The 12,268-nt window shown below is 38.1% G+C and overlaps 5 protein-coding genes across 5 annotated transcripts; 3 read left to right on the top strand and 2 right to left on the bottom strand.

Moving 5' to 3' along the window:
* Positions 1–538: 538 nt before the first annotated feature.
* UAP1 (UDP-N-acetylglucosamine diphosphorylase) lies at positions 539–1,984 on the top strand (the record flags this gene model as incomplete). The annotated part of the gene is made up of 1 exon (XM_043193889.1): positions 539–1,984. The coding sequence occupies one exon, from the start codon at positions 539–541 to the stop codon at positions 1,982–1,984; it is 1,446 nt and encodes a 481-aa protein (XP_043050941.1).
* A 290-nt stretch (positions 1,985–2,274) lies between these two features.
* GUT1 (glycerol kinase) lies at positions 2,275–4,149 on the top strand (the record flags this gene model as incomplete). Its single annotated transcript, XM_043193888.1, has 1 exon — positions 2,275–4,149. One exon carries the CDS (start codon positions 2,275–2,277, stop codon positions 4,147–4,149), a length of 1,875 nt encoding a protein of 624 aa, XP_043050940.1.
* A 40-nt stretch (positions 4,150–4,189) lies between these two features.
* Positions 4,190–5,308, bottom strand: KQ657_003152 (uncharacterized protein; the record flags this gene model as incomplete). The annotated part of the gene is made up of 1 exon (XM_043193887.1): positions 4,190–5,308. The coding sequence occupies one exon, from the start codon at positions 5,306–5,308 to the stop codon at positions 4,190–4,192; it is 1,119 nt and encodes a 372-aa protein (XP_043050939.1).
* Positions 5,309–6,171: 863 nt separating this feature from the next.
* Positions 6,172–6,651, top strand: KQ657_003151 (uncharacterized protein; the record flags this gene model as incomplete). Its single annotated transcript, XM_043193886.1, has 1 exon — positions 6,172–6,651. One exon carries the CDS (start codon positions 6,172–6,174, stop codon positions 6,649–6,651), a length of 480 nt encoding a protein of 159 aa, XP_043050938.1.
* Positions 6,652–6,781: 130 nt separating this feature from the next.
* Positions 6,782–11,126, bottom strand: KQ657_003150 (uncharacterized protein; the record flags this gene model as incomplete). Its single annotated transcript, XM_043193885.1, has 4 exons — positions 6,782–9,090; positions 9,693–10,216; positions 10,307–10,320; positions 10,890–11,126. The coding sequence occupies 4 exons, from the start codon at positions 11,124–11,126 to the stop codon at positions 6,782–6,784; spliced, it is 3,084 nt and encodes a 1,027-aa protein (XP_043050937.1).
* Positions 11,127–12,268: the final 1,142 nt, after the last annotated feature.

Here is a 12,268-nt window from a genome sequence, read left to right as displayed (position 1 = left end):
CTCTTTTATTTTCATAGGGTTTTATAGTCTTTCCATGATACGAATTAATATTGTACAGATAAAGTCAATGTAAGTATAGAACAGTTTACTACCAGTACTCAGATAACAAGATACTTGGATTGTCGCAGTAAATCACAGTACCATGAGGTGACACTGTATAAAGAACACTGTATTAAGACGTCTAGAACAGATAGAATACAATGAATTACATAGAACGGACACCATAGACCGGATGGCTTAGAACATTTATGACTGTAGACGGAGGATGTAAAACCGATAAATTATTTATGGCACATATGAATAATGTATACAGTAACACAGTAGTAAAGAAAACCTCCTTATAGGATTGTCCATTGCCCTGCATACAGCCTTGTGTACGTCTTTCTAATTCGGTTATGCATAAGTTATATTTAGGCACGAGTGAAACGAAAGAAGAGCAAAGATGACTTTATGAAATTATTTATTAAGCAGCTTCTTATTCGACGTGTCATATTTCATTAGCACAACAGACAACAATAATACAGTAATTCAAAAAGGTATGGTATCTGTTAAGCAAGCATTCGAGGCAGCCAATCAGGACCATTTATTCGCGTACTACGATGAGTTAAACGAAGATCAAAAACTGGCATTGGAAGCTCAGTTGTCAAAAATTGGCTCTAACCCAAAGGAATTGGTGTCTACAGTCGGTGATGCCATCAAGTTTTCCGGTAGTAATGTTTCAAGCAAGAAGTTTGCTCAATTGCCCTCTGAATCAACGGCTTCTCTCTTGGAAGTAGCCAATGATGTCAAGGACAAATGGAGGAAATTGGGTTTACAAGCAGTGGCAAATAATGAAGTGGGGATTCTTTTAATGGCTGGTGGTCAAGGTACAAGATTAGGATCAACTGCACCTAAAGGATGCTATGATATTGGACTTCCAAGTCATAAATCCTTATTTCAAATACAAGCAGAGAGAATCATCAAGTTGCAACAATTGGCTGCTGAAACGTATAATAAAGAGTTGGAAAAAGTGGTTGTAAATTGGTATATTATGACTTCTGGTCCTACCAGACCTGCTACTGAAGAGTTTTTCCAATCTAACAATTACTTTGGATTAAAATCCAGTCAAATCACCTTCTTTGATCAAGGCACTTTGCCCTGTTTCAACTTGGATGGTACGAAGATTTTAATGGAGAAGAAAGACAAGATTTGCGAATCTCCAGATGGTAACGGGGGTTTATATAAAGCTCTTTATGACAACGGAATTGTGGACTCCTTCCAAAAGAACGGCATTAAACATATTCATATGTATTGCGTTGATAACTGCTTGGTTAAAGTTGGAGATCCTATTTTCATTGGATACGCCATTGATCAACAAAAGGAGTTGTGCACTAAAGTTGTTAGAAAGAGAAGTGCCAATGAAAGTGTTGGGTTAATCGTTATGGATGAAGATACCCAAAGACCAAGTGTCATTGAATACTCTGAAATTTCTGAGGAATTAGCCAATAAAAAGGATTCTAATGATGAATCAAAATTATATCTTCGAGCTGCCAACATTGTGAATCATTATTATTCTGTTGATTTGCTTGTTAAATACGTTCCAAAATGGATTTCTTCAAGAGAATATTTACCATTCCATATTGCAAAAAAGAAGATTCCTGGGCTAAATGAAAATGGGGAGTATTATAAACCAACTGAACCAAATGGTATTAAATTGGAACAATTTATATTTGATGTTTTCCCATCTGTTGATATGTCAAAGTTTGGATGTCTTGAGGTTAATAGATCAGAAGAGTTTTCTCCTTTGAAGAATGCCGATACCGCTTCTAATGATACTCCAACCACATGCAGATTGGATTTGTTGAAACTTAATACCAGCTGGCTTAAACAAAATGGTGGATCGACCAATGGATTGGTTGAAATCTCTCCATTAATATCTTATAGTGGTGAAAACTTAGAGAGCGTTGTTGAAGGTAAATCTTTTGAAGATGGTACTATTATTTGATTTTGATGAAGCAGATTATAATTTACTACTAGGCTGTGTATAGTATGGCATATATTAAATATACATATATATTGCATGAAACCTATATTAAGAATAGCCCAGCTACATACAGTACATGCGACGCCCACACTGCAATATTTTAGCCGAATTAAGCAATTGTCGAAGGTTGCTGCATGCACGAATTTGATAGCCTCCAAAATTATAAGCAAAACCTTACACGAATGAAAGGGAGTACCTAACAATAGTACTTTAAAGCAATCTTTCTTCTCAATTTTTTAAATCGATTACTAATGCCCAGAGCCAATAGCGTCCCTTGGAGTCCAGTGGTGTTGTCCATTGACATTGGAACCACGTCTACCAGAGCCATTATCTTTGACGACCATGGTCAAGAGTTAGCCAAGCATCAAATAGAATACAGTACTTCTGCAAGTGAAGGGTCCAGTGAATCTAACACTGAACAGTTCAGAAGAAGATCTTCGTTAGCAAGACACAATGAGCCTATTTTCTCTGCGGAGGGGGTTGTCATCACCGTTAATGACAATGTTATGATTGAGAACAACCATGCAAGTGTTGGTCCCACCTTGAGGTTCCCACAACCTGGATGGGTTGAGTGTATGCCAGTTCATGTGTTAGCCAATGCAGTTCAATGTATAATTGCTTGTTTGCTTACGTTGACCAAGGTTAACCACGAGTCAACCGTCAAATATAGAGTGAAAGCCATTGGGATTGCCAATATGAGAGAAACAACCATTGTTTGGGATAGAAGAACCGGTAAACCGTTAAGTAATGGGATTACTTGGACAGATACAAGAACAAGTGACATTGTGAATCATTTACAAAGAACTACCGATGATGAAGTCAAGGAGAAGCTAAAGAAGATGACGGGATTACCGTTGTCTACGTATTTTTCAGCTTCTAAGTTAAGATGGCTTCTAGATAACGATGATGTAATTAGAGAAGAATACGAAAAAGGTGAAGGGAACTTAATGTTTGGAACCGTTGATACTTGGTTAATTTATCACTTAACAAGAGAAAGGGCCTTTGTTAGTGACGTCACGAATGCTTCCAGAACTTATTTTATGAACTTGGATACTTTAGATTATGATCAAGAGCTACTTGATTTTTGGGACATTGATTCCAACCGCATCCAACTTCCTAAAATAGTTCTGTCATCTGAATACTATGGAGAATTCAACCCACCTAATTTGAACTATTTGGGGTTCCATAATAAGTTCACAGAAGAAGCGTATGCCGTTCTCAAGACCCTCAGAGGTGTACCTATTTGTGGGTGTTTAGGAGACCAATCGTCTTCGCTTGTAGGCCAATTGGCTATCAAACCAGGCCTCGCGAAATGTACTTATGGTACTGGATGTTTCCTCTTGTACAACACGGGAACAAAGAAGTTGATTCTGAACCACGGTACGCTTACCACCTTGGGCTACTGGTTCCCCACGTTGGAGGGTGAAGACTCCAAACCCCATTTTGCATTAGAAGGCTCCATAGCTGTTGCTGGGTCCATAGTGCAATGGCTTAGAGACAACTTGAAGTTGATTGAAACCGCGAAAGACATTGGACCATTGGCCAGTCAAGTATCGGATTCTGGTGGGGTTGTGTTCATCCCGGCATTCAGCGGGTTATATGCTCCGTATTGGGATTCCGGGGCTAGAGGCACGATCTTTGGTATGACTCAATACACTGGAGCACCTCATATAGCTAGAGCCGCTTTAGAGGGTGTGTGCTACCAGGTGAGAAGTATCTTAAGGGCCATGGTGAGTGATGCAGGAGGGTCTGACGACTTTCTAGATTCAAGCATTGAAGACCACAATAACCCGTTGAGTCTACTTATGGTTGATGGTGGGTTATCCAATGCCAATGAAGTCTTACAAATCCAAGCCGACACTTTAGGACCCTGTGTTACGGTTAAGAGAGCTGCTATCCATGAATGCACGGCGTTAGGAGCAGCCATTGCGGCTGGGGTGTCGTTTAAAAATGTACATGAAAGAATCTGGAAAGATTTCGATGATGTTATATTGAAAGTTAGTGGGAACCAATCGTCCATATTTAAAGCGAAATTGTCTGATGAAGATCGAAGAAGAAACTGGAAACGGTGGGAGAGAGCTGTTGACCGCGCTCATGGCTGGTTGGAGGAGAAGGACGACTATTAATAGCGTCAGTTTAATATTGTCTAATGATTTAATAGTATCTTCAATAGTCGTCGAGTTCCAGTTCGTAGTCGTCGATATCAACGAAATTCACTTCCTCTTCTTCTTCATCAACTTCATGAATTATATGGGAATTATCAGGACTATCCTCACTGAAAATTGCACTACTATTGTTAAAGATGGTATCGTCGTCCAAAATGAGGGACGCATCGTGATTCATTGGTGGTGTATCTTGCTTCTTTGGCGATAAATTGTTGATTAAGCCGTTCATGAACTTGGAAGCATTGTTTGTCAATTCGTCATTCCTTTGCTTCATCTCTGAGATATTGGTATTGAATTGGTCTTGAAGTTTGCTGAAAAGTTCCACCACAGATCTCTTGTTCTTGAGTGGTGATGAATCAGGAGGTTGTGATTGGAATATCGACGAGGCCTTTTTGGTTAATGTTGAAACCTTATTTTCTGTATCTGGACTGAACATACTTGATGCTTTCTTTGTGATGGACCTAACCACTGTAGCGGGATCTAATACAGCCGTTGATGATGACTGTTGTTTGAACGGTAAGCGTTTATAGTCACTGGTGTTACCCTTTGCTTCTTCTAATCTGTGGGATATTTCAAGCAATTCGAACTTCAATAACTCCACGCTCTTTTCCATCTCAATCAACTGCTTATGTTTCTGACAATATTTGTTGAATAATTGTGACTCAGTTTCCACAGCGTAGCTTTCATAGTCAGTGCTGCTGCTGCTTAACGTGCTGGAAGCAGATGGTTGTCGGATGGGGAGGTACATTGGAAGTCCCATATTTGCATTATTATTATTATTATTCTTTGTATCTGAAAATACATCACTATCATCACTTTCACTTGAAGTAACTCTACCACTCTGTGTATTTCTCTTTGGAGTCTCTGGATTCTTATTGGGGGGGCCCTTCTTCCGAACAACCACCAGAGATTGTCTTTCTCCGTTAGCTAATGACAATTTCACTAAGCCTGTGGTTTCAGAGATTATTCTTTCCTTCCGTTCTTTGACAGAGAGCCATTTCCCATTCAATTTGGCAGGATCATTGGTATTCACCGGAGCTAAAATCGGGAACAGTTTCCGTGGACTGGTGACTTCTCTCATGGTCAACGATTCTAAAGGCAGTTGGTTTTCCTTATCCATGATGATGTCAACAACAATAATAAGGTGAAGAGAGAGATCTGGTCAGCACAAGGGGGTTTTTTCTGATAATGAGTTGCATCTTTCTAAATCAAGATCCAAAAGAAGATTAACTGAAAATGGAACTAAATGAATGCTAATAATCTCCTTTCCTAATTGGGAACAAACAAAAATAGAAATCGATGGTTGTCTCAACAAAATTTGTAAACGGTTATAATTGTAATTCGATGAGGGTATAGTTGTTTCCTGATATTGACTAAAGGTAAACATTATTAGTGAATGTATACTTTTTTGCACCCAATTTCGGTCATGAAGACCTGCAGGAAGGTGCATGTGCAGAGAGTAATTTTTTACACACACACATGTGCGAAATTCTGTAGATGCACCCTCGGAAATGACATACGTAGGGAATCGGAACTCCACTAAAACGCCGTCCTTTAGGTGAGTTGTCGAGAGCCAGGGAAGGAACAACACATAATATTACATCACATCGCATCACATTACATTACATCACACAGTAGAACAGGTAGAAATAGACTAATGATATGCCATACTTGTAGCGAGTCGTATTGCACAGGTTTGCAAAGTTTCCTGAATCAGCACGTGAATCCCAATTTTGTTGGCCCTAAATAAAACGAGGGCAATTCGAGGACAACGGTAGCGGAGGAAACGTGATGGCAACTATTGTGGGGGTCTTGTGAAACAGTCATGTCAGAAGTTGCTATATAAGGAAAAAGAAGGTAACGAAAGGTGACGATCAAATCACTAAAGGATTTTTTTTCATTCGTTGTTAACAATACTACTACTGAATTGAATTGAGTCAACTTGAATTGACTTGACTTGACTTGAATACCCCCTATACCGTCATGGCCACATTTGCAAAGATCAAGTGCTTCGTATCATCGTTCTTACTCTTTTATGTCATTTACTTGTGGACATATAGATGTGGACAATTGGATAACTTGTACTCCCCCTTGAACGCCATCAAGAGCAAAATCGCTGGAGATCACCCTGAATCCGTGGAACTGATCAAAGATATTCCTGTTGTGTTCAAAAATGAAGTTGATTCATTTGAATTTGCTGCTTGTGGTAAGTTGAACCAGTTTGAACTGTGGGTCAAGCCTTATACTGCTTCTGGGTTTGCTTGGTTGGATGCTCATGTTTACTCTCATCCTACTTTCAAGAAGTACGCCATGGCAGATAAGTTGACTTTCGCCAAGACCAAGTACTATCAATTTGTTCATCCATTGGTCTTGGAAGTGTTCCAATACATTGAGATGTTGCAATACAAGGTGGCTGAATTGACTAGTCCTTTGATTGCTAAGGTGAAGAAGAGTGTTAATTAAGCTAACATTGTTTTTTTCCGTTTATATACGTAGAAAGTTGTATAGTAATGAATGTATGATTACTGTATTATTAATATTATTAGTGTATTATTATTATTACGAGTACTATACTTCTATAAATTCAACAAGTTCAAAGCTCAGGCACTTCTTCAAGTTCTGGCTCTTGGGTATCAGGTTCTTTCGCATCAGGAGACTCAAGTGATGGTTCAGCAATTTCAATTGCATCGGCTTCCGAGTTAAAGTCTTCGGTTGCAGATTCTTCAGTCGCAGTTTCAATTTCTTCGGTCGCAGATTCAACTTCTTCAGTTGTAGATTCGATTTCTTCAGTTGCAGATTCAACTTCTTCAGTTGCAGATTCAACTTCTTCAGTTACAGATTCAACTTCTTCAGTTGCAGATTCAACTTCTTCAGTTGCAAATTCAATTTCTTCAGTAGCTGATTTTTCAGTTGCAGGCTCTGATTCAATATATTCAGTTGCGGAATCTTCAGTCGCAAGTTCTGATTCAGTTACTGCCCCTGATTCAGTTTCGGATTCTGCAGTTTCGGATACAAATTCTGCTTCGGTTAATTCTTCAACAATTTGTGGACCTTCTTCGTTAATTGATGCTGAAGAACTTATTTCATCAGGAAATGCTTCAGTTTCTGATTCAACTGAAGAAGCTTCATCATCTGCATCAACTTCTTCAACTTCTTCAACAAACTTTTCTGCTTCTTGTTCTATCTTACTAACAAGTTCTTCACGTAATTGGAATGCTAAATTAGCTCTAGCACGAGCCAATCTTAAGTATTCAGTATTATCTCTGAGTAAATAGTTCAAAGTAAACTCAATATTGCGCAAATACTCTGCCCATTTCTCTAAGCCTAATGGCGTGTCTGCTTTCTTGGGTTGTTCCTTGTAAGCATTGAATTGATTGAAAAGATCATCACGGAAATTGTAGATGTTTTCTTTTGATTTATAGAAGTCCTTCCATAATCCCCACGAATAAGTTTCATCCAAATCAGCTGGAAGGTTGTTAAGGAAGTTCAGGTAATCTTGTAAAGTATTTTCAGCAAACAGCTGAATAATATCAATTGTATTTTGAACAGTTTCATAATAAGCTTCCAAAATTTTGCCATGTGCTTCAATCAAAATATTTTGAATCTTACCGGAGTTAATCTCAGTTTCATTATAAGTTTTTTGGAATTCTTCTCTGACTTTTTCACGAGAAACAGATTCAACAATAGTTTTGTTTCCACTATCAATGATTGCTTCATAATCCTTGTGAATGTCGCCAATAAACACGTTCAATAACTTGTATTGATTGTGATTTGAAACTTGAATCTTTTGTAATAATTTCAGTACCTCACCCTTAATCATGTCGATGTGAGAATCGGCCTTAGGAGTCATATCTGCCACTAAATTATCAGATGCTAATTGAAGTGTCTTGAAAATCTTTTCGGACCAGAAAGTTACCTCTGCATCAATTTCATTGGTTTGTCCAACACCTGTACCTGGTTGTCCACTGGGTACAACGCCATTGGATTTGGTAACAATAATAGTTGAAACAATAGTGGAATGAATTGGTTCTTCATCTGAATCACCATACTCGGACTCACTATCGTCAACGGCTTCCTTCTTGATTGTACCATTTTGCAAATTATTACGTTCCAGCTTCAAGAATTTTTGAGTGAAGTCAATCAATGTTGAGTTGAGAGACTTCTTGAAATTGTTGAATCTCTCAAGATTATTGAATTCTGACTTAACAAAATCATTCTTACGATCTTTAGTGAAGTCATGGGTTTTTTGTCTCAAAATTGTGAAAGCACGTAACAATTCAGCATATCCTTTCTCTAAATACCCAAACAAAACTCCAAAGAGTTCACGAACATCATCAGCAACATACTTGTCAACAAAAGTATTCCACTTTACAAGAAGATATCTTTCTGCCATCTTACAATAGATCGAAGCTCGGGTATACAAGGTCGAAAAATAGATCCTAGCCTTGAAAGATGCCACTTTATAGTAACCCTTGGCCTTAACGGACGCTATTTGGTAGTAGACGTTAAACTTAACTGCAGCCAAAGCGTAATAAGTTTCTAAATTAATGGCCCATCTAGTTGCCAAAGGCTTACCCACGTTGTAATACCAAGTGATAGCATCCAATTTAAGGTCATTAGATTTGACATTCAACCATAAGTAAAGCTTTTGCAAACGAGGCAGAACTGATCCGTAGTAGAAAATAATCGCTTGTCTTGAAACATGAGCAACCGTAGGTTCCAAGTATTGCTTATACGTGTTGGAGACTACTTGATAAGCTTGATCCAATTTGGGGCCAACAGTTTCGGAGATCTTCAACTTGGAGTCGACTTCAACCCATTTCTGAGCAGCCACTTCCTGTACTGGCAAGATATACGACGTGTAGACGGGAACGGCTACTTGCTCGTGCCAGAGACATACTGCTGCCGTTGGGGACGTTGATGAGATGGAAGCCGTCTTCAAATTGAAGGCATATTGTGGACATGTATTTTGGACAACGTAATAATACAGGTACAAAAGAACTGTGAATGGTAAGAACAATTTCCAGTTTAAAAGACACCGCATGTCCAGGTTCAGATTAAATAGAGTAGCACAAGCAACTAGTAAGTTGTGAACTTTGTTGATACACCTGATAAGACAAATGATGCGATCTTTACTGTACACATGTGAATTGAGGATCTTAATGTGGCAATTGACTTCAATGGAATTTCTAGTCACGTGACACTTTTTATATTTGCTGCTTTCAGTCACGTGAGTTTATGTTAACAAAAGTATTGAAAGAGTCTCGACTTTTGGGATCATATCAAGAAGTTACCTTGTGCACACAAAGTGGTACTCTTAAATTGTATTCAGTTAGTATACCTACAAAGTTAATACTATCTTTTGTGTTAGTTCTGCAGTATTGCATGTATTAGCTATATTGTTCTACTTTCAAAAGCAAGTTGATAATTGTAAAACGGATAGTGTGCATCATGCCTTCTATATGCATCCTTTGCTATCAAATTTCAGAAAACGATATACCCACTGCGAATTAAGCGAGCTAGGGCATAAAGAGCAATAGCGATAGATAGAGGCAAAAGTGACCACCAAAGCTTGAATTCTCGAATGAAAATGCCTAATAAAAAATCAAAAACTGCAATGATGTTGAAAGTTATCATAATCATATATGCCAGTTCACCTACTACTTCCATAGCAGGTGACATCAGGTAACTACAAGAGTTATGATTAGCGTCTGAATTACCTGTAGAAAGTTGTGTGGAAATCTCGATATTCACCAAATTATTTTCTAAAGAAGTATTGTAATTGGTGACAATTTCGTTAATACAATTAGCAACGGTGGTACCTGGAACATTGATATATACGAAACATGTATGAATGTCCGTGGAAGTTGCTGCTTGAAAGTCTGCTTGTGTGAGTGTACCTTCGAGATAGACTGACAAGAGCATCGTGAGAATATCATCAACAGAAGTTGTAGTGGCCTTTACAAGACCATCAATACACTTGAAGATAACATTATCACCAACTTGCATAGTCACATTGGCATTGTCACTGTTAAATATAATTTTTTGTTGGTAAATCGGAAGGAAGCCAATAAACAAACAATTATAAATCATGCCGTAAAATGACTTTTATAATAACTTTGCGATAACGTTCTGAAGTAGGAAATAATCCGAACAAAGAATGATCGATGCCTTTTATATCTTCGTTAGCATAGCAAAAATAAGATATCGAAAAATCATCGGGATGATCAAGTCATTAGCATAACAAAAACGCAAAAGGTCGTTACGGGTCAAATTCGTTCTATATTTCCAGTGAACACTGAGGGCTTTGGGGCAAACTGAAACAGACAATACTTCAAAGTAAAGTTAAGTCGCACTACAGTTACAACAATGTCTGGTAGTAATTGGCATCTTCACCTGTATTAACTATATATTACTACTTCCTAATGCATATTTATAAATTATAAACAAATATGTTTTGAATCATGCGTTCTATATCATTAAGCATGGTGCAAGTATCATTCCCAAGCAATGCTTCAGAAAGCCCACCACTCCTCATGTATTAGGTAAGAAACGAAAAAACACATCACAGAGACAACACGGAAAAAAATGTAACAGATTTGTTGCCATAGTTGTTTTGGTTCCTCAGACGGAGTGTCATAGGGAAGCAAGCCCACTACAAAGATGAGAAGACCTGTTGCAACAATCAATGCAACAAATACGACCCTCAACCTTAACGAGCGAGAGCTCTTCTTAACATCTGAAATGCTTCTTGGTGGTTTCAACGTATCGGCTGGCCCAGATGATGAACCTGCAGCAGATCCTGGTGTCAAACTACTGGTTAGTCCTTGCAATCCATTATCAGATGGAGTAATCTGATTCAATGTAGAGGAAGTGGTGGCTGCCAAATTTGCTAATGGGACAGAATTGACACCTTCAGAGCCAGGGTTCGTGGACATTTTACTGTTCAGTTGAATCTAGGGTGACTTGTATAATATATTTGTTGTCAAATTATTAAAAATGAAACAGGTTCAATTAAGAAATGTGATAGATAGTACTTTCCTTTGGCTGCAAAAGAAGAGGTGTAAAGAAACATACTTGCCGCCAAGCAGATCACGTGATCATTGGATTTGTATACACATGTTGTATGTCGCGCGCTGATGTAATACCATGTAGGTTGTTCACAACTTGCCAGTCAAAGCTTTGTATATTTGTTCTAGATTTCCACGTACTCTTACTCATGGGTACCCAACTTCCGTCTAAGGCATTATTTGCAGTTATATTCTAGACAACCTATAGTTGAACTTCACATCTCATCTTCTACTATCTTCAACTAAGCTATGATTGATCCATGAAGGTTACGTAAGAATCTAGCTGATAAATTCACCCTACTAAGATTCGATTGTAAAACCATAAAGAATGGTCGCTGTTAGTTCCTTCTGATCTCTTAGATCAAAGAGAAACTTTTAATTCTAAATTACGTACAATATTCATTGTAACAGAGCATTTGAGGTTTATTGGAACCTAATATTGTATCACACCTTTTTTTGTGCATCAGTTGCTATCAAATTTCAGAAAACGATATACCCACTGCGAATTAAGCGAGCTAGGGCATAAAGAGCAATAGCGATAGATAGAGGCAAAAGTGTCCACCAAAGCTTGAATTCTCTAAAGAAAATGCTTGATAAAAAATAAACATCTGCAATGACGTTGAAACCTATCATAAACATATATGCCAATTCACCTACTACTTCCATAGCAGGTGACATCAGGTAACTACAAGAGTTATGATTAGCGTCTGAATTACCTGTAGAAAGTTGTGTGGACATCTCGATATTCACCAAATTATTTTCTAAAGAAGTATTGTAATTGGTGACAATTTCGTTAATACAATTAGCAACGGTAGTACCTGGAACATTGATATATACGAAACATGTATGAATGTCCGTGGAAATTGCTGCTTGAAAGTCTGCTTGTGTGAGTGTACCTTCGAGATAGACTGACAAGAGCATCGTGAGAATATCATCAACAGAAGTTGTAGTGGCCTTTACAAGACCATCAATACACTTGAAGATAACATTATCACCAACTTGCATAGTCA

Source organism: Scheffersomyces spartinae (genome assembly GCF_019049425.1).
Source record: "Scheffersomyces spartinae strain ARV_011 chromosome Unknown scaffold_3, whole genome shotgun sequence".
In the NCBI taxonomy this organism is placed as follows: domain Eukaryota; kingdom Fungi; phylum Ascomycota; class Pichiomycetes; order Serinales; family Debaryomycetaceae; genus Lizanozyma; species Lizanozyma spartinae.
This window is presented reverse-complemented; position numbering and strand designations above follow the sequence as displayed.